Consider the following 22,432-nt stretch of genomic DNA (forward strand, 5'->3'; position numbering starts at 1 on the left):
ATTCAAGGCGAGGTTTTAATCACTGATCTATTGCTCTGGTGCAGGAATCCTCCTTTTGTTCGAGATTAAACAAACAAACAAACAAAGCAACCTTTCTAGATTCAAAATAAAGAAAACTATTTGCAGATGAGGCTTATTTACTGGGGCATAGATTTCTTTTTTTATAATTCCATTTGGGAATGGAGGAGACAACAAACCACAATTACTCCTGGGTGGGACAAGCTGGTAATAAACACAAGTACCATCAGGTGCTGGGCCTGGGAGGGGAACCCGCAGGCAGGTCTCCGCCCAGGCACCAGAATCCTTAGGGCAGCGAGCCGGGTGGTCCTGGGACGCCTCAGGCGTGCGATTCTCAGACAAAGGAAAAATTCCCTACCGGCCCCAGCGCCTCCTTCCCAAGGTCGGAAACAGACTTTCAGCTCTGATGGGATAAACTGCGCCAGGGCCGGCTGAGAACAAGCCCTTGCCGGGATCCATGGATTAACGGCACAGCTGATACAACACACCTGAAACTACAGAGCAGCCCGCGCCCTCCCTCACTAGTTTGTCCCTGCGGCCGCCTCGTAGGCGCGGCTCGTGGCTGCGCTGCGCGTCTTCCGGGGCCGCATTGCCATGGCGGCCCGGGCTGGCGTCGCCCCCGCCGGCGACGGGCTGCGCTACGCCGAGTACTTGCCGCCCTCGGCCCAACGGCGGGACGCCGAGATCGACCACGGTCTGGTGAGTGCTGCCGGCAGCCCCCGGCCCTCTCGGGCCCCTGTCTGTGTCTCCTCCACCCCCTCAGCTCCTTCGCATCCTGCGCGTCCCGCCGCCCTTGGTTCCCGGCGGGGAGGCTCGTGGGTGCGGGGCCGGGGAGGCGGAGCGCGGTGGGCTGCGCCCTCAGGGAGGCGGAGGATGGAGGATGGAGGATGGAGGATGGAGGATGGAGGATGGAGGGTGGAGGGCGGAGGATGGAGGATGGAGGGCGGAGGGCGGAGGGCGGAGGATGGAGGGCGGAGGGCGGAGGGCGGAGGATGGAGGGCGGAGGATGGAGGGCGGAGGACGGAGGGCGGAGGATGGAGGACGGAGGGCCGGAGGGCCGGATCCGCCTCGCGTCGGCGTCTGCTCCGCGTCCCTTCTGCAGGGGGATGCGGTGCCGGTCAGGAACTGCAGGTGGAAAACTCTGGGGTCTGAAGGGCGTGCGAGGGGAGGATGGGACAGCTGTAGGGTCTGTTGGTGTATGAGGCTGAGATGGAGAGCTGGTGGTACCCCCAGGTGGAGTACCCCCAAAGAACATTGACTAGACCCGTGTGCGTATATTTTAAGGTTGATCTAGTGTTTGAAAGGCAGGATTGAGAGAAAAGCAGAGAGGTCTTCCACCTGCAGGTTGATTGTTCCAGCAGCTGCACCTGGGCCTCGTGGAGCACCAGGGCCCGAGGAGCGGCCGGCACGTGCTGCAATCCCAGGCATGGTATTAGCAGCAGGTTGGCTGGCTGTCCACTCCAGCCTGTCCACGCAAGCTTTGCAAGGCCCCAAGCTTAACCGACTCCTTCAGCGTTGGCCTCTGCGTATGTTCTCGGTTTTTTCTTTTTTCCTTTAATCTTTACTGATTTTTATCGGAAAGGCAGATATACGGAAAGAGATGAGAGGAAGATCTTCCATCTGTTGTTTCGCTCCCCAAGTGTCCGCAACGGCCGGAGCTGAGCCAATCCGAAGCCAGAGCCTCTTCCAGGTCTCCTACCTGGGTGCAGGGTTTCAAAGCTTTGGGCCGTCCTCGACTTCTTTCTCAGGCCACAAGCAGGGAGCTGGATGGGAAGCGGAGTAGCCAGGACTTTAGCTGCTAGGCTAATGCGCAGGCACCCTCTGTTTGTTTTTTTTTAATAAGTGAAATGTGAATCTTATTTTAACTGTTATTATAATGCACAATAATGCACAATAGTGTTTCGACAAATAATGACTAACATTGTGACTGAGATGTCTTTTACATTTTTTTTTCTTGTTTTCACTGCATATTTGAAAACTAATGTGAAACACCTACATTCAGACGAGGCACGTGAAACAAGAGCTTAGGAGCCACACGTGGGCCGTGTTAGTGAATGGAGTTGTCACAGGTGAGGGGGTGGGCAGTATAGGAAACGTGTGGTAAAGCAGATATCCTGGGTCCGTGATGGCTGGGTGTGTTAGGCAGAGGAGCAGCAAGTACAGATCTGTAAAAGTTCTCTCAGGCTTTACGTAAACAAACGTGGATTAGAAAAAGGCTAGGAAAATGAGTGTTTCCATCAATTTTCTGCTTGGCGGTGTGTGCCCGTCCACCCCCAGTGGTGTGTCCTGCCTTGGGAATCAGCGCTTGTGCACACTGTTGGCTGTTTGTCCATTGTCTTGTGACAACTTCTATGTGGTGCTGTCACCTTCCAGCGTTTTTCTGAGTGTCTTTACAGCAAAGCGTGATTGTTTCTAGTAAGGACTCATGCTGGGAGCACTGAGCGGTCACAGCTGGACCTTCTCTGGGCAGCACACAGCTAGGTGGGTTTGCCTGGGCACATTTCAGAGACCAAGTGGAGTTTGATTCAAGTGTTTCTTTTTTGTTTGAAAGGCAGAGTTAGAGATCCATTTTCTGCCCACTGCAAATAGCTGCAGTGGCCAGGGCTGAGACAGGCCAGAGAGTGGGCCAAGAGCTTTTCCCCTGTCTCATAGGGGCCCAAGTAGGACTGTCTTCAGTTCCTTTCACAGGTACTTAAGCAGGGAGCTAGCTTGGAAGTGGAGCCACCAGGACATGGACTGGCAGCCATGTGGGATGCTGGCATTGCAGGCGTAACCCACTGCACCACAGCCTTGGCCAAGAACAAATATTTCTTGAGCACTACCAGCAGCCGGGGAATGTGTAAATGAGCAAAACAGATAAAAGTTTGAAGTTGCAAATTCTTTGAATTGTTTTGAGCTGTGTCTTTCGTTACCACAACCACTTTTTTTTTTTTTTAATAAAAATTTACTTATTTTTATTGGGAAGTCAGATATATATACTGAGGAGGAGAGATGGAGAGGAAGACCTTGGGTCCGAAGATTCACTCCCCAAGCGGCCATAACGGCTGGAGCTGAGCCAATCTGAAGCCAGGGGCCAGGACCTTTTCCGGGTCTCCCATGTAGGTACAGGGTCCCAAGGCTTTGGGCAGTCCTTGACTACTTTCCCAGGTCACAAGCAGGGAGCTGGATGGGAAGCGGGGCTGCTGGGATTAGAACTGGTGCCCATATGGGATCCAGGTGTGTTCAAGGTGAGGACTTTAGCCGCTAGGCCACCACGCCGGGCTCACCACAACCCTCTTGAGGAAGGTCCTTTTTAACCTTCACCTTAGAAATGGGGACATGGAAGTTCAGAAAGTTCTAGAGATCTTGCCCAGGAGCGTTCCTGAGTCAGTGGCAGACACAGGATTCCAGTCCTACACTCATTGCAGTGTAATTCCTTAGAAGTAAGGATAGGCTATGGGCCTGGCTAAAGTCCTTGCTTTGCAAGTGCTAGGATCCTGTATGGGCGCCAGTTCTAATCATGGCGGTCCCAGTTCCCATCCAGCTCTCTGCTTGTGACCTGGGAAAGCAGTCGAGGACGGCCCAAAGCCTTGGGACATTGCACCCACATGGGAGACCCAGAAGAAGCTCCAGGCTCCTGGCTTCAGATTGGCTCAGCTCCAGCTGTTGTGGCTGTTTGGGGAGTGAATCATCGGATGGAAAATCTTCCTCTCTATCTCTCCTCCCCTCCCCTCTATCTGACTTTCCAATAAAAATGAAATCTTAAAAAAAAAAAAAAAAGAAAAGAAAAAGGAAGGAAATAAGGTTAGGCTGTTCCATGTTTGAGGTAGCTGGATAAAATTAAGTAGAAGGAATTTATAGAAAATTGTAAATATCTCTCATTGGTAACACTGTCAAGTTTTGAAGATAGGCGCATGCTGATGACTTCACACCTGTAGGCATTTTGGCTTGAACGAGAATGTAGTTTAAAAAAAAAATCCGAGATTTCAGATAGACATCTGCAGTGGTTCAGGTTCTTTGTGGCTAAAATGCAGGCCGTGGTGGCCAGTTGGGAGTGAATCAGCAGATGGAAGATCTGACTCTCCTTCTATGTAAATCTGACTTTCCAAAAAATATAGATACAAGGTTAAACACATTTCAATAAATGTGCAACAGGCTGATTTTAAGGTGGTAATTTTGTATGGTCTGCAGATCATGTTATAAAGATCCAAATAGTCAATTTGCAAAATTTGCAAGGTTTAAGGCATTGTCGTTGATGTGACTTTTCCCCAAAGGGCGAGCAATTTCTGGTAAAATTTTGAATAATACAAAGTAAAAAATTTCCCTCAGTTTACAAGGATGTTGTAGAAATTTTCAGTTTTTGGTAACAGAGTGCAAAAATGGAAGTTCTGTACTAAGAAGACTTTTTACCTGCTCCTTAATCCAGGGCCACGTCAGTGTGTTCCAGGATGCAGACTTTTTCCTGGGCAGGCTTGTCTTACATGTTTCAAGTTTTCTAGGGTCACTAGTCCCTTCTCCACCCAGTACTCTTCCTCCCTGTCAGTATAGAACAAAACAAACTTGAGATATTTCAGTTTCCTTACGGGGCTGTGCTGCTTGTATTGGGAATTCTTGGTTCACACCATGTCCAACGATGGGACAGAGATAGGATGTTTGATGATGACACTAGGGAATTTGGGAAGAAGTGGAAAATTTTGTCCGTTTTTAAAAAAGTGTATTTTATTTATGAAATACTTAATGTATTTTTACAGCAACTCTAAGCTTCCCTCTAGGGTCTAGGCATTAGTGCTCATTAGCTTTGTTAGGAGATTAAAAAGATTAAAATGTAGCAAGCTCTACTCACTTAGTTGCTTGAGTAACATAACGTTTTTTTTAAAGATTTATTTTTTAATTATTTTTTCATTGGAAAGGCGGATATACAGAGAGGAAGATCTTCCGTCCCATGATTCACTCCCCAAGTGAGCACAACGGCCGATACTATGCCGATCCTAAGCCAGGAGCCTCTTCCGGGTCTCCCACGTGGGTGCAGGTTCCCAAAGCTTTGGGCTGTCCTCGACTGCTTTCCCAGGCCACAGGCAGGGAGCTGGAAGGGAAGCGGGGCTGCCGGGATTAGAACCGGCGCCCATATGGGATCCCGGGCGTGCAAGGCGAGGACCTTTAACCACTTGCGCCACCGTGCCGGGCCCGAACATAACGTTTTATGATGAGAAAAGATCATGGTCAAACTTGGAAGTTGCACTTCTGAAAATGTGCAAAAGTGACCTGGGCGGTTTTGGCCCAGATACAGGTTGAGCTGTGTATCTGGAGGAGTCTTTTCAAACAAGCAAGAAATCAGTTTCTAAAGCAGTTAAAACAAAAACTCAGTTTGTTTAAAGGGGAAGCCTCTTACTTTCTAGGACTTTCTTTAAAGGCTTATTTATTTGAAAATCAGTTACATATACAAAGAGACAGAGCTTCTTTCCATTTGTCCGTGGTTCATTTGCTGGTTCACTCCCCACGTGGCCACAACAGCCAGGCTTGGCAAGGTTGAAGCTGACAGCTGATAGGAATGGAAGGAACATAAGAACTTGGGTGTATCCTGTTTGTTTCCCCACTAATAGGGAGCTGAATCAGAAGTGGAGTAGCTGGGACACTAGTTGGTGCTGGGATGCTGGTGTCACTGGTGGCAGCTTAACCCACTGTGGCACAATGCCAGTCCATCCAGGATTTAAAGTGTTAACACTTGTATTATTAGTACAGTGTAACAGAAGTTTTGATTATAAGCAAATTGGTACATGAAAGCTAAAACTTATCATGCATATGAATGATCAAGTATTTGTTCATTACCAAAAACTAACTTCTTCTTTTAGTTATAGTGTGTTTTGAAATTTTCTTAGACATAACTTTGCTTCCCTAGCAGTCACATGAATTCTATGCATCCGTATTTTTTTTTGAAAAATTTATTTATTGGAAAAGCAGATTTATAGGAAGGAGCGACAGAAAGATCTTCCATCCTCTGCTTCACTCCCAAATGGTTGCAATGGTTGAACTGAGTTGATCCAGAGCCAGGAGTCTGGAACTTATTTCTGGGTCTCTTCTACGCAGCTGCAGGGGCCTGCGGACTTGAACTATCCTCAACTGCTTTCCCAGGTCATAAGGAGGGATCTAGATTGGAAGTAGCACAGCCACAGAGGGAACTGGCGCCCATATGGGATGCCAGCATTTGCAAGGTGCGGATTTGGTCACTGAGCCATCGTGCCAGACCCCGGCACATCCATATTTTTAACGTTGTCTGAGTCTTTGCTGTTCCTTAGACCATAATTGGATGTTAGAATGTAAACTCGTACACAGGGACTTTGCTCTCTGGTGCGTGTTTGTAGCATTTATATTGGTGCCTGACCTGGGGTAAGCACTGCAAAGGCAGTGTTGAGTCAGTGAATGTTGTTCCGGAATGGGGTCAGGGACTTGTGGTTGTGTTCCGAATTCGGGTTATTAAAGCTCTGCTCACTGGCGTCTGCCCGTGGGCTTGTGTTTCCCTCTCCTCCCTGTCTGTCGGATCGCCGTTGTCAGCTCTGCTTTCTCTTTGACCTCCAGCATTCGGTCCATCAGTCCTTCGCCCGCGTTTCTGTATTTTCTCACATTTCTCATTGCTGCTCTTGGTCTTCTCAGCCGTATTTTAATAGATCTGTAGAAAGGCTCTGCTTGTGGTACTTTTTCTAAACTTCACCGTGCCCTTTGTTATTTTCTGTAACGCAGACTCTGCAAATGGATGCAGCAGCTGCAGCCAACCTCATCCAAAGCCAGGAGTCTGGGGCTTCTTTCTGGGCCTTCCATGTGGGCACAGGGGCCCCACACCTCAGCCGTCCTCTGCTGCTTTCTTAAGCTAGCCTCGGTCTGAAAATGAAGCAGCTGGGGCAGGAACTGGCACCCATATGGCATGCTGACACTGCAGGCAGAGCTTAGGCTGTTAATGTCACTGTGCTGGCCCCAGCATCCTTTTTTATAATTTCACCACAATCCAAATTTTTTTTTTTTTTTTTTTTTTTTTTTTTTTTTGGTGTGGTGTAGAAACTTTCTGTACCCATCCACATTTTCCACCGTTCTGTGGGTACATTGAGTTTCTGTTACTTCCCTCATGGTGTTTTATACTTCTGTGATGTTACTGTCAATATTATTTTCTTATTTTTTTTAAAGATTTATTTATTTTTATTGGAAAGTCAGATATACATAGAAGAAGAGAGAGAGGAAGATCTTCCATCGATGAATTACTCCCCAAGTGAGCGCAACGGCCAATGCTTTGCCGATCCGAAGCCAGGAGCCAGGAACTTCTTCTGGGTCTCCCACACGGATTCAGGGTCCCAAGGCTTTGGGCCGTCCTCGACTGCTCTCCCAGGCCACAAGCAGGGAGCTGGATGGGAAGTGGAGCTACTGGGATTAGAACTGGTGCCCATATGGGATCCCGGTGCGTTCAAGGCGAGGACTTTAGCTGCTAGGTCAAGGCGCCGGATCCCAATGTTATTTTCTGTCTGAAATTTTTTATATGGCCAGCTCCTACTCTTAAACAAAACGAAACTTACATTTTCATTTTATTTGAAAGCTACAGGGAACAGAAGAGAGGGGGAAAAAAAACCACTGGGACTCCCAACTCCTGAGAGTTCAACCTCTAGTTCCCTCCTCTACCACCCGGCACAGCCGGCGCAGGCTCATGCTGGGAGCCTGCAGCACCTGAGCGGTTGCCTCCTGGAACGTGCTGCAGTAGGAACTTGGAGCAGCGTCGGGACTGGGTGCTGTGTGCCATTAGGGGTGTGAGTCCAAACGCCCATCCCTCCTGCTGAGACCTCTCTGATCCCCCGTTCTCCTCCCTTAGTAGAAGGAAGTTACTTGATATGTTTTTCCTTAGAAATGCAAGCTTTCGTTTTGCATTTACTGTATCAGAATTTATACAGGTTGAGCATCTATAATTCAAGATCCTTAAATGCTCTAAAATAAAAACTTACTTTGAGCCATTATATGGAAAATTCGACATCTTGAAACTTTAACTCACAAAAGTATTTAAAATTGTGCGTGAAATTAACTTCAGTTTATGTGTATCACGTAAAGGTACATAAATGAGACAGAAATTTTGTGTTTCAACTTGGGTCCTTCTCCAAGATGCTTCATTATCCATATGCTAACAGTACACAGTTTGGGGAAGCCTGAAATCTGTTGAGTCCCAACCATGTCGGCTGTTCATTTGTATGAACACCTATTGAGAAGTCCTCATTGCAAACAGGTTTATTCTGCTTGTGTGATGGGCTCATGCTAATAAGCTCTTTGGAATAATGAACATTAGCATTTGACTTGATAAACATAAGTGTTTGATTCTCACCTGTTGACATGTGTGTGTTCTCCTGTAGGGTTCTCTAACATGTAGTTCTTGAGCGAGCAGGAGTTTATCCTGCTTACCACTCTTCAAGTTTGCACCAGGCTTAGTCTTTGCTAACTGTTTATGTGGTAAACAGCAAGTAGCATTTGCTCCATCTTTCCTCCCTTCATCACAGCTACCGACTGCTGTTGAGGGGGAAGAACAGGCTTTTCCCCTTCTTAATTGCTTTCCGTTACAACTTTGGTCTCTGGTCTCAACTGTTGAAGTCTCAAGGTAGAAGTTTAGCATTTTATAACACTATCAGGCAATTTATATTTATCTAGAAGGTTATTTACTGTTTATACTGTTGGAGGAAAATAAAATACCTTGGAGATCTGTAAGCGGTTTTAGTGTCCTCCTTTTTCCCCCAACAATAGCAGTTATGATGGAGTGGGCTGTTTTCACAGTTTTCTAAAAATCTTTGATTTATGATAGTTAAAACGTTTAAAGAAAATTTGTGTGCGTGTGTGTGTTTTCTGGCAAATATCTGAATCTAGATGGTAGTAAAACATACCTAATTTGGTTCATTTGTCGATTTCTGGAGGTGTTTAGTTTTTTTCTCCTTTTATGAAATCTGATTTTAAAATAAGATTGATTGATTCTTTATAGGCAGTCTTGTGCCAAGCTGTAAGGATCCGCATTCTCTCAGCCCCTAGCACAGTTTCAAACACGTGGTTACCGCTGCATAACTCTGATTAATGAGTGATCCAGCTGACTGGGAAAAACTGGAGAATTGGGGAATTGGCTTAATAGGATGATGAACCAATAGCCTTAGGAGTAAAATATGACATATGAGACTAACCGTCCTCTTTCACATTGGGGGGGGGGTGGTGCTGAAAGGCAGACTTACACAGAGAAGGAGATGCAGAGAGAAAAATCTTCCATCCACTAGTTCTTTCTCCAAATGGCCACAACGGCCAGAGCTGAGCCAATCCGAAGCCAGGATTCTGGAACCTCTTTTGGGTCTCACACACGTGTGCAGTGTCCAAGGCTTTGAGCTGTCCTTGACTGCTTTCCCAGGCCACAAGCAGGGAGCTGGATGGGAAGTGGGATTAGAACTGGTGCCCATATGGGATCCTGGTGCATGCAAGGTGAGAACTTTAAGCCGCTAGGCTACTGCACCGAGCCCCAGATAATTCATTTTTTAAGAGAAGCCAAAGAAAAGCGAGCTCTGCTAAAATGCAGGTGATACCTAGGAGAGAATTTTTAAAAAGGTTTAGGAACTAATGGGCAGACCTGTATGGCTGGTTAAGTCATGAGCTCTGAAGTTGTCAGAGCCATACCATCACTGGAGGCCCTTAGGTAGATTGACCTTCCTTTGGTGGTTAAGAAGGGAAAGGATTAGAAATGCAGAAGGCTGGGCCACTTAGGAATGTGTTACAGTGCTCTGGGAATATAGAGGAAGAGGTGATGGCAGCTAAAGCGTGTCAGGTGTTAGCAGATTGGGTAACTGCTTGAACTCAGCCCATGTGATAACCCAGTGAGGCATAAGCTACTGTTAGGACATACCCCTCCTCCAACCATCAGGTAGAGACAGAGTGTTGAAGTAATTTGCTTAAGGCCACACAGTTGAAAATTAGATGAACTCCATAAAGTTCTTTCTTCCTTGATCTTAGAAGATGGTTTCTTTTTCATCTTTGTTTCACCTTCAACTTTCCCGCCAAGTTCTCACCAGGAAAACAGACTTGACAAATTATACGAAACGGGAAATGTAAAGCTAGATAATTGGTTTCGTAGGTTATAGAATTGTTTGGCTATCAAACTGGACAAGTAAAGCAACCTGGAGGTTGGGAACAGCAAGAAACCACTATCCAGTCTTGGGGCTGGTGGTCCAGGGGGAAGAATGGATGTGTTATAGACCACTGCATATGAACTGAAACAGTGGGCATCTCTTCAGTAGCAGCCAGGACTCCTGCTCCGGGCACAGGTGAGGAGAGAAAGGTTACCTGGTCTATCTCCATTTTCCATCTTCCATTATATCCACTGGTCAGACTTGACCAGGGCAGGCCTTACCTCTCCTTTAACAGGGCAGAGGAGGAAATGGCCGGAGGTGAGAGCAGACAGGCTTGGGATTCTCGCACTCAGCTATTTCAGCTCTGAGGTTATCTGAATTTCACTGAAGCAGGGTTACAAAACAGAATCGCAAATGATGAGTATCCCCTTAGCCCGCAGCAGTCTGATTAACCTACAGTGTAGGGAACTGGAGTTCCATTTTTCACTGTCTGCTCTCTGAATACTGTTGAAGTGTTTTGTAGATGAAATGAGCATTGTTAGCTCTTTAGAGAATCTAATCTTAATGGGAAGCTTTTTGTTTTTTCTTTTGGAGAAAGTGAAAAGGTGATATTTAGAATCCCCATATTCTCTGCATTGTTTCCGGTAAAGTAACACCTTTTGTTAGCAGGTTAATTGCAGTTTATAAGCCAGTATTGGTCCAGTATTATTAATCAAAGCCCATGCTTTATTTAGATCCATTTGGCTTTTCCCTGATTTCTTTTTACTCTTCTAGGATCCAACCAGGATGCATTTTTAAAAAAATTTAAGTGCTTATTTATTCTTATATAATTATTTTTATTTTTTGGTGATTTTTACATAGTTGGTTAGGGTCAAGGACTACAGGAAGGTGGGCCAGATCACATTTCCACATTCTCTTTTTTGCCTTCCTGTATCTGAAGGAAGCGGGGAGATAAAGAGAGAAGTCATTCCCAGCCTCCCAAACACATCTGCACCCTGGGATGGAGGACAGCCAACTGCCAGCACCCCAGAGTCCCTGATGTGAGACATGCTCTGAGGGTCCTGCTCATGAGGTTTCAACAGTTCAACAGTTCCAAATTACGGCCAGTCTCACCACTCCAAGCATGATGAAATCCCTCCAGAATCCACTGATTGACATTTTCCATCTTGTAGTCTCTGTTTGCCCAAATATTCACTGCTGGGCTAGTTGACCAGTTCTTTCTGTCTTCAGTCCTCTGTTGTGGTACCAGGTGTTCTTTGCAGATTCCAGTGTACTGCCATGTCCTCTATGTGTACCTGGATATGCTGTCCACTGCCCTTAAGAGCCAATGAGGGGGCCCTGCACGGAGGTCTAGTGGCTAAAGTCCTCACCTTGAACGCATTGGGATCCCATATGGTCCCTGGTTCTAGTCCCGGCAGCCCCGCTTCCCATCCAGCTCCCTGCTTGTGGCCTGAGAAAGCAGTCAAGGACTGCCCAAGCCTTGGGACCATGCACCCATGTGGGAGACCTGGAAGAAGTTCCTGACTCCTGGCTTCTGATTGGCACAGCATCGACTGTTGCGGTCACTTGGGGAGTGAATCATCGGACGGAAGATCTTCCTCTCTGTATATCTGACTTTGTAATAAAAATAAATAAATCTTTATACAAAAGAGCTACTGAGGAGGCCAAGCTCTGACACATGCACTCCATAATCAGACCATGGAACGTGGATTTGTCTCCGTGTTTGAGGTTTGAGTCCAGCAATTCAGTTGGGTGGATACCTAGAGAAGCTTCGTCTGAGGTGATCCCAGACCCGATTCTAGCACAATCTGTCGCCTTGGTCAACTTATGCACAGACTGGTGGTTGCAATTGCTGGCTCAGTTCTGTTTCCAGCCCTGTCTTCTATGCAAACCAATGAGTGTTGCAGCCCAGCCCGATCCTGCCTACCAAACACTTGGCCCTCATGTATGCCAGTGGGAGCTGCAGTCTAATCGGAGCCACCCACAATAACCGGTGCCTGGCCTACTCTCTGCCCTGGTTCCTGTGCTTGCTAGTATGTACAGCAGACAAGTCCAGTCTCTCCCACATCCCATTCCGTTCTCATAAATGTCAATGAGCATTGAAACCTAGTTCAACCCAACCAGCCCTCCGATGCAACCCACACATGTGCCAGTGGGTGCCACTCTGTCTAGTCACCCCTGCCCCAATCCTGATTCACATGTTCACTGGTTGGAGTGTCAACCTAAGAGGGAGGTGCCCACTGTTTCCCTGATGGGCTCACTCCCACTCGCAGATCCTGTACTCTCCAGGTGGTTCTGCAGTTTAACTTGACAGAATTAGCTCCCCTTGCCAGCATCTACCAGCTGATGCTGTGACAAAGCCCAACCAACTCAGTCTGGAACAGTCAACCCAGCCTGGATTTCCCCTGATCCAGCTTAAATGCAGGCCAACAGCTGTTGTATCTCTGCCCTGCCTGAACTGCCCCATCCCAACTCTCATGTTCTCCAGTGAGAGTGGTGATCCAGCAGGGGAGCCCCTCACAGCGCCGCTACTGGGTTTTCCTCCTCCCCTCCTGAGTCTCATGTGTGGTGGTTGGGTATAGTCTGGCATGGCCTGCCTCACCTTGACATTTGCCAGTGGGTGCTGTGGCCTGGTCCAACATGGGCCACCCCAATTCCAGCTCACACTGGTGGGGTCTACAGCCTAGCCCAGCCCAGCTGGCCCCCAGGCTTGGCCTTCAAGTAAGCTGGCTTGTGCTGTGGCCCAGCCTGGCTTAACCCACACTCCATTCTGGTGCTCGTATTTGTCAGTGGGTGATATAAATTGGCCCAGCTTGGTTTATCTGCTGAGCTATTCCAATTGTATGTTAGTGCCTATCGTTGCCTGGCCTGGCCTGGCCTGGGCTACTCCCTCTTATGGTTCTAGTGCTGACCTGCATGGACTTTGTCCCAACAGGAATTTTCCAAGGCTCTCCAACAGAACCTCTCCAAATGTCAGGTCTTAGGCCCGTCGGCGAGTGCATGGGTCTATTTAGATTGCTCATTGCTCCTTGATTCAATTTTGGTGGATTGTGTATGGCCAAAAATCTATCCATCTAGGTCCTCTGATCTGTTCACATATAGCTGCTTGTAATAGTTCCTAGTAAGTCTCTGTATGTCTGAAGTATCTGTTGTTAATTTCCTTACACATCAATAGCATCAGAGATGAGAATCTTCTCCCTCCATTTTTTGATTAGTTGGGCTAGTGAGGAGTCTATTTGTTGATTTTCTCGAAGAACCAGCTCTTTGATTCATTGTCTTGGTCTCTGTTTGGTTCTTGTTGGGCGCTACAACCCAGCCAAGTCTGATCTATACCCAGACACAGTTCACACATGCCTCAGTGGCAGGGGGGAGGGGGGAGGGCAGAGACCTGGCCTAGCCTGTCCTTATAGCTACCCTGGTTCTCACAAGTACCAGTGGATGCTGGATTCTAGCCTGGTCTGGTGCATATTTTCAGGCCAGACACATGCTGAGGGATTCTGCAGCCATATCCAGACCTGGACTCTGTCCACCAACATGGTGGCGGTGGGGCAGGATATACATCTTAACAGTTTCAATGTCTCTCTTTACTCTTGCTTGTGATTTCTCAGACTTGTCTTTTTAATGACATTGACAGATTTCAGTACCAGTAGGGTAGAATACTGTATTTGTCTTCCCCTGACCCCATAATTAGACTGAGGTGAAGTGTTGATTTAATCCCATCATGAAAAGCAGATATATCAGTTGAAGGGCACATAAATGTGATTTATTACAATTGATGCTGATTTTTATTCAGCCTGACTGGGTAACACAGGGCAATTAAAAAAGTTCATGGAAAAATTGAATTAAAAGGTAAGGTTATTTTGATGCATAAAGATAAAGGTTTGGGGCCGGCACTGTGATGTAGTTGTTTAAGCCTCTGCTTTATGGTGCCAATATCCCATATGGATTTTGGTTCCAGACCTGGCTGCTCCACTTAGAATCTGGCTTCTGCCAAGTGTGCCTGGGAAAGCAGCAGAGGATAGTGCAAGTACTTGGTACCCTGCACCAAATAGGACACTCCTGGCTCCTGGACCTCAGTCTGGCCCAACTCTGGCTGTTGAGGCTATTTGGGAGGTGAACTGGTGGATAGAAGATTTGCCTGCTCTCTTCCTGTTATCTGCCTTTCAAAGAAGCAAATCTTAAAGGTCCCTTTGCTAGTAAGGGTGGAACATGAGGCCTGCAGAATTGCTGAGGTTGCTTAGGCAGAGACTGTATGTGTTGTCATGTTCATTTTTTGTGAACTTTGTGTTGGGGACTGCCAGTCAAGTGTGGGTCCCAGGAGATTGTGGCACAAAGAGAGCCTGTTCAGTCTCTCTTGTTTACCATTGAATGTCAGATTGGTGTAGAATCATAGTAAAGGGTAGTGGGCAGTGAAGAGCTCATCTCTAGATAGAAGGTAAAGTCTCGTCTATTTCTTTCCCTTTAGAATATGTAGACCTTAGAACCACTACCACAACATAGGAAGTTGTCCTCCAGCAGATTGTAGAAGTGGGAAGAAAACTAAACCAAGGATGAGAACTAGTAACACAGTTGTGCTACATATTGCACTTTCTGCCCTCAAACTACTGCCTTGCTGCAGTGGTGTTGAAGTGTACTCACCAGTTTATTACAATACAGTACTTAAAAATATGTCTTTGTTTCTTATGATTTTTCAGGATGTATTACTTCCCAAATACCAGTGTAATTTTGCATTTAATTTTTTTTTGGAATGTTTGCTCTTCTCTGAAGACTTGTTTTTCATATTTTTCTACTTTAAATTCCCTTTGGATAAAGTTTAATGACAGTATTGTATATATTTATCATGTACACATATTTTCAACTGTGCACACATTGTAGAATGTGCATCTCAAGCTAATTAGCATTTATTTACCTCACATACATATTTTTTTTTGTGATGAACACTTGAAATTTCTGAGCAGTTTTTAAGAATGCATTAACTATACGCACTGTATTGTATGTAAAGAATTTGAACTCCATTTCAGTAAGCTCTGTAGAGGATAACATTTGCACATTCCTTTGAGTGATTCCCTAAATGATTTGAGATAATCCGTTTTTATCCTTTCCTTCCCTTCTTGAAACTAGAAGTCTTTGGCTGTTTAGAAATAGTTGTAGTCATACAATTTTGAATTGTTGTCTCATTCATTCTATTTTGTGAGAGCCAGAGCATTCTTGTTTCTTACAGTAAGGATTTTTTTTTTTTTTAAATCCCCGTGAGAAAGAATTTTTGAGAATTTAGAGGACTGTCTTAAGTCTTGTAGCATCTATTCACTTTTAGGCAGTGCAAGTTTTTTAAAAAAGTTTTGCCTTGCCTTAAAACAGTGCCTCATAATATTTTGCTTGTTTTTCCCTTAAAGATTTATTTATTTTATTTGACAGGCAGATAACAGAGCAGGAAAGATCTTTTATCTGCTGGCTCACTCACCAAATGGCTGCAACAGCCAGAGCTGGGCTATTGCAAATTTTGGAACCAGAAGCTTCTTCCAGGTCTCCCATGTGAGTTCAGAGGCTCAAACACTGTTAGTTGGGATCTGGATTAGAAATGGAGCAACTGGAACTCAAACCGGTGCCCATGATGGATCCAGGAACTGCAGGCAGAGGATTAATTTTAACCCCACTTCACTGTCTCCCCTAATATTTCAAAAATAAGATCTTTTCTAAGAAGAAAATATTTATTGGCTCCTCCCATAAAATTAGTGTTACTTTTTTACTTTTATAGAATATATAAAAATAGAATGTATTACTATTGATTTCTTTATGTTCAGGGGCATTGGTTAGGTGAACGTGAACTCTAGCAGTGAATATGAGCAATGTACCAGAGACTGTGATTGTATCTTCAGTTTCGCCATAATAATCACATGATGTTAAAGGCTACTGCTCAACACTGCATGACAAAACTGGATTCAAAGAGATTAATTAACTGTTGAGGAAAGTGGGATTAGTAAAGTGACAGGACTAGGAGATGAAACTAATTTATTATTATTTATTTGACTGTCAGACAGGTCTCCGTTTGCTGGGCTACTCGCGAAATAGCCACAGCCGACAGAGCTGGGAGACCAAAGCCAAGAGCTTCATCTGGATCTCCCATGTGGGTACAGGAACCCACAGACCTGGGCCATCTTTGGCTGCTTTCCCAGGAGCATTAGCAGAGAGCTGGATTGGAAGTGGAGTGGCTGGGCTTCAAACATAGAATGCCAGCATCAAACGTGGTAGTTTGATGTGTTATGCCACAACACTGGCTCAATGAAATTTTAATTAAAAAAAAATCTTGACTTTTTTCTATTGTACCACATTCCCATTTCATCATGTGCATGTTGTAAAGCGATGAAGCTCAACTCCAAGTAGTGATTTACAGTGTTTTTTTTGTTTTGTTTTGTTTTTTTTGGGGGGTGGTGGTAATTTTCAGGGTCTTCAAGATACTTCAAGAAGGTTTTAAGAAGTTTGAAACCTGAAAGCTAGGTTAATTTTATTTCATTCTAACTCAGAAAGAAAGGAATAGGGCCTAGCGGCTAAAGTCCTCGCTTTGAATGCACTGGGTTCCCATGTGGGCACCAGTTCTAATCCCGGCAGCCCAGTTTCCCATCCAGCTTCTGCCTGTGGCCTGGGAAAGCAGTTGAGGACAGCCCAATGCTTTGGGACCCGGACCTGTGTGGGAGACCCGGAAGAGCTCCAGGCTCCTGGCTTCGGATCAGCTCAGCCCCAGCTCTTATGGCCGCTTGGGGAGTGAACCCTGGATGGAAGATCTTCCTCTCTGTCTCTCCTCCTTTCTGTATATCCACCTTTCCAATAAAAATAAATAAATCTTTAAAAAAAGGAACAGCTTGTAATAAAAATGTAAGCTGTAGGCATTATCACTCTTAAGAAATTGCTAGATAGGCTACTGAAGGAAGTAAGAGTATCTTTCTGAAAAGAATATTTCCCAGGTGAGAAGAGATAAGCAAAGCTACAAAATGCTGCAGGTAAGGTGTATGCACCAGATGGAAGTTAAAAAGGGAATTTTAAGGGGTTCTTTCCAGGACTTCAAAGTCACTATAATAAAAGTGTGTCAGGACTACCTGATGGAAGGTCGGACGGCTGGAGACACAGCAGGATTGCTTTTATGCTCAGGGTGCAAATTTAAGTGCAGGATAAAAGGGAGATAAAAGATCAATGCACTTGTTTTTGTTGAAGGATGCCTGGAAGAACTTTTTTAAAGTTTATTTTAAAATAGAAAGGTCAGAGGATTTTCTGACTGAAGTTTAGAAAGTTCTTGAACCCTTTTGACTGAGTGACATTTTTCTAAGATTTGTTTTAAAATAATGTTTTGCATTTACGTAATACTTCCATATGGTAATTGTAATAGCTGCAGTTGAAGATGTATTAAATTTCAAAAATTATGTGATGCATATGAATGTCCTAATCCATAATAATTCATACCAACTCAGTGAATTAGGTTTAGTTATTATGCTCACTTTGCATATTAGGAAACAGCGATTACGTCATTTTGGCTAAAATTGTGGAGTTCGTAACTAGGGAGCCAAACTTCAAACCATGCATCTTTAATTCCAGAGGCTGTCATCCTGAGACCTTTGTTTTAATCAAAGCAGGTAGATACTACATGACTGCTGTTAATTTAGTTTTTCTTTATTTTTTATAACCTGTTATTCCTAAGAAATAGTCCATAAATACTCAGTAATTTTGATCCATATTTTGGGTATGCCTAATTAAAGACTCATAATAATCAGCTTTTGATACTTCTGAAATAATCTAACAGTGGCTATTTCTGAAGGAAGGAGGTTTGTTTTGGCTCATGATTTGTGACTCACGGTACAAGGTTGGGTGGCTTCATTAGGCTGGCATGTGTGAAGGTGATAGGTGGAGGAAGGGTCATAGTGTGATGATCACATGGCTGGCCAGGAAGAAAGGAAGGAAAGAAAACAGCTGGGCTGAACTTGGTTTGTATAACCAACACTCTGGTGGGAATTAGCTTTTGAGAGTGTTCCTAATGACCTAAAAATCTCCCTCTAGGCTCACCCTCCAGGTGCTGTAATCTCAGCAGGCTGGCAGTGTTAGTTCATCAACCATAACATTAGTCCCTTAACCCTTAACATAAGGCTTTGGGCTTTAATCGACTGCATGAGTTGAGGAGACATATCTTCTGCAAACCAAGATACCTATTGTTGGATCATCATATTGCTTCTAGTTTTTTCTGTTCTGAATAATGCAGTGATGAACATTCCAGAACAAGTTTATTATGTACGTTTCTCTTTACTCAGGAAAGAATATTTTAATTGTAGTTGCTAAACTTAACAGATATAAATATGTTTCAGTTTGATTTCTATGATGACATTTCCCTGGAGACATGATCCCATTCCCATTCCTGGCGTCAGCCTAGGATATTGTTCATTGACCCATTGTCATGCCAGCTGAGTGACTAACGTGTGTCCCTCTAAAAAGTGTGCTCTATATTCAAGGCGCAACTGATTGGCACATGACCCTATTCAGAGCAGTTGCAGGAGGGACTAGTAATTCCACTTCCATACTCATTAAACTGTTGTGTTGAATGTAGAAGCATTGAAAATACACCTCTGGGAGAGGAAAAAAACAATAAATAGTGTGAAAGAATGGTAAGGAATGTGGACTGCAAAGGCTGCACTTGGACTTTGCATAGTATCATTCTCTATTCTGTTTAGGAAACTTTAGTAGTAAGTTGTATGCAGTTTTGTGAGACTTTTGAGGATGGCATTAAAGTGAGAAAGAGATGCTTTATTGTGGTCTCATGCCAGAAAATACTAAATATTTTTGTAGTACTTTAGAAGACTGAGCATGACTTCAATTATTTGCTCAACGGGCAGGCTCTGGTTGTGGTCTTGATACTGATGAGTGTTGCTACAGCTTGCAAGGTATGTGTCTTTTCAGACCATTGGTGTTTTTCTCTGTAAATCTGAGTTTTGGGTCAGTGTTCAGTATTGTTTCTTCCAGCTCTGATTCTGTGACATTGATGTAATCGCAATCAGTAATGTTATCAAAACTTCACTCTTTCAGAGTTAAAAAACGAAACTAGTTTCGTAACTAGAATTCTGTCAATACTGCTGCTGCTTGCAGCCTTTAATTTCTACTTGTTACCAGTCCTGGCTTGCTACCTCTTTTATTCATATGAAGATGCAGTCTTTCTCAAGTAAAACCCTGCAAAGAAAAAAGAGAAAAATAAAATTGGTTGTACTTTTGCACACTCAGGGTTGGTACATCTTCATTCCAAATTTAACTGAACATATCAACGTGTGAACATCAGCAAAGTCTGTTAGGTTCGGAGGCGCTTGAGACATAGGCTTTCAGTTGATGCGAAAGGTTTTATTAACCAGGGGAGTGAGTCTGACAGACTGCTTCCTGACGAGAGGCAGCCTGGGCCCACTTCCACATGAGGAGACCGATCACTAGGGGTAGATGGCACTGGGGTTTATACATCTTAGGTGCAGGGGATGGGAGATGGTGGCAGTTCCTGGATGTGCACATGCCTGGAGTGACCTGTAGTAAGGTACTTGTCATGGTAGGCTGAGAGATAAGGCCTGGCTACTCCATCATGGACTCACTCCACCTCAGGCCAGTATCCTCCTCTGCCTGGCCCGTTGCATGCTGGATTATTCTCAGCACACTAGTGATCTCAGTGTTACTGTATGATGCAATGGGTTGTAGCTCTAATGGCCGTGCACCTCAACCTAATGAAAGCATAACATGAGAAAGGTATGGGGTTACAACCGTGTACCTTTCCAAATTTTATCTGTAGTGTGGTGCATAGTCTAATTTAGAATCTGGACCTGAGAATGGATGTCGGATATGTGTGCTTTGAGAATCACTGACAAATAACCTGATTTTATTATCTCAGGAAATATTTCTTTCTGTATTTTTTGGGTAAATTCTAAAAGTAATTAGATAAATTTATAGAGCAATAAAATAATGAAAGCAAGCTAATATGTTTGAGGACGTATTTTTGCCTTTTTTTTTTGAGATTGAGAATCAGTGTGTAACTTGTATGGGCCTGTGGCAGGCACCCAGATTAAGTGTTAAATATTGAACTAATTTGTGAATAATGAATGAGACAAGCGAATACGCAAAAGCTTCATTTTCTGGACACAAAGGAGCAGAAATACATTGTCATTCAGGATTTGCCAAAGAAATAATATTGTGTGTGTGTATGGATTTCAAGGGACTGGTAACCTGCCTGTATGACTGGCAAGTCTAAAATTTGTCAGGCAGGCCACAAGGAGTCAGAATTTTTTTGCTTAAGGACACTTCAACTCTGTTCTTAAGACCTTTCAGTTGATTGGTTGAAGACCATGTAAGTTATCAATGATACATTCCTTTACTTAAAGTCAGTTGAATATAATACAGATGTTAGCCGCATGTACAAAATGCCTACATAACATTCTTTGGTCAGTGTTTAAATGAGTAATGAGATAATGCAGCTTAGTCAAATTGACATGTAGTTAACCATGATAGTACACTTGGAACTGCCTGTGCAGCCTAGTTCAGCAAATGCACAGTGAATTCAGGAGCTGCAGGTGTTCCACAAGCATCCCAGACCTGACTCTGTAACTGGAGCAGTAATTTCTGAGCAGCCACGGTATTCACATTTATGTTTGACCTGAGCACATAAAGCTGCTTATGCTATTAGGAGAAAGTAGAGGCAAGAGTCATATCATTAGTTTGAATAAATGCAAAATAGTACTTAAGACTATTTAAAAATCATGTATAGTGAGGATTTAAGCCTGGGGGAATTTTTTGTTAATCACACTGGAGAGTAGAGTAACATTCATTTGGGGCAAATCTGCAAGTTTTGTTTCTTGCCGTCTTAGACTTTTGATTTTGTTATCTTTTTGCTCTTTTATTTACTTGCCAGTCTTACTGTAGAAATTAATGCGAGGGCTGGTGGCAGGCTAATCCTCTCCCTGCAGTGTTGGCATCCTGTATGGGTGCTAGTTCATGTCCTGGACAGTTCCGACCCAGCTCCTTGCTTAATGGCCTGGGAAAGCAGTGGAGGATGGCCCATACCCCCTGCACCCGTGTGACAGGCCCTGGGTGGAAGATTCTGTCTCTTTTGTTCTGTAATTCTGCATTTAAATAGAAATAAAAAAAAATTAGTGTTTGTCTATGATTTAAAATAAAGTGGCTTAAAAGCAGAGCAAATTGAAATGCAGTTAGGTTTACCTTTTCTTTTTGCTTAATATTAAGTTCTTCATGGGAATTGGTGTGTTAAGTTCAAATGTGTTTCTTTTGGGAAGGACCAGGTAGATTAATGTGGATTGGTCCAATTTAGATGTGAAAGTCTACAAAATTCATCCTGGCTTAAGCATTTCAGGGTAGGATAATTGTAAAAAATTTCTTAATACTGCATTGGGCCTTTTACCTAGATTCTCCATATTTTGATTTGCATGTGTAATAGCTGTCTTCCAAATTCTGACTTGCTGGCAATCTTTCTTGTTCCCTCTCTTTTTTTCTTCCTTCTTGCTGTTGTTTACATTCAAAACGTTTTCTTTGTGGAAATTGAACCAGTTCAGCACACAGTGACTTGGAATTAACTTTAGAGGATTGGCTCAGTGCAAGGTAACAATGTTTTTGAGGCATACTACTAGTTCTTTTCCGTTAGCAGATAAAACTTCTTCCCGCTTTGTGTTACTAATCTTCATATTACTTTGCTTAAGCTAGATTTATCATACTTGTTATGGAATGGTCTTAGACAAGTAGGTTCAAAAGGCGGCTAATGCCATCTCTATCCCAGAGCTGTCTCCTGGCAGCACAAAGACGTTTCCATTCTGGTGTAAGACAACGTCTTTGATATCCTTGTTTGTTCTCTCATATTGCACATCTACTCTCAGCAGATCCTGTTGGCTGTACCTTGAAAATATATCTAGAATCTCGTCACTTTTTCTATTTTTACTGCGAATCACTGTGGTCCGTTATGTCCGTTTTGCATTTCCGACTGATCTCCATTCCTTTGCATTGGACCCATGTTGACAGTCTCTTTGACAGCCGAAACCTCCTTAGAATTCCAAGTCGGGTAATCCTCGGCTTCTGCTCAAAGCAGTGGGCTCTGTCGCTCAGGCTCAAGTCCTCCTGTTAACCTGCAATGTCCAGCGCGGCCTCATTCCCTGATGCCTTTCCCCCTTCTCTTCCCTGTGCCAGTGGACTCCCGGCTATTCCTCTGCCACAGAACTGGCGAGCAGGTCCCAGGATTAGGTGTCCTATATAATTAGGTTATTGGGGGCGCTGATCTGGTTGGAACCTGTTGGACGTTAGGTCTGAGGTGC

At 44.4% G+C, this 22,432-nt stretch overlaps 1 protein-coding gene across 2 annotated transcripts in view; it reads left to right on the forward strand.

Annotated features, from left to right (window-relative positions):
* The first annotated feature begins 580 nt into the window (after nt 1–580).
* Nucleotides 581–22,432, forward strand: part of DNAJC15 (DnaJ heat shock protein family (Hsp40) member C15) — a 72,656-nt gene continuing 50,804 nt past the window's right edge. The window contains exon 1 of one of the 2 annotated variants that reach the window (XM_040991360.1): nt 581–712. In XM_040991360.1, coding sequence (XP_040847294.1) covers nt 613–712 — 100 coding nt within the window. In that variant the 5' untranslated portion in view covers nt 581–612. Of the gene's footprint in view, nt 718–22,432 lie in introns of both variants that reach the window. The other variant, XM_040991359.1, reaches the window with a different exon arrangement.

Source organism: Ochotona curzoniae, unplaced genomic scaffold (assembly GCF_017591425.1).
Source record: "Ochotona curzoniae isolate NIBS_2020 unplaced genomic scaffold, NIBS_Ocur_1.0 contig_64, whole genome shotgun sequence".
NCBI classification, from domain to species: domain Eukaryota; kingdom Metazoa; phylum Chordata; class Mammalia; order Lagomorpha; family Ochotonidae; genus Ochotona; species Ochotona curzoniae.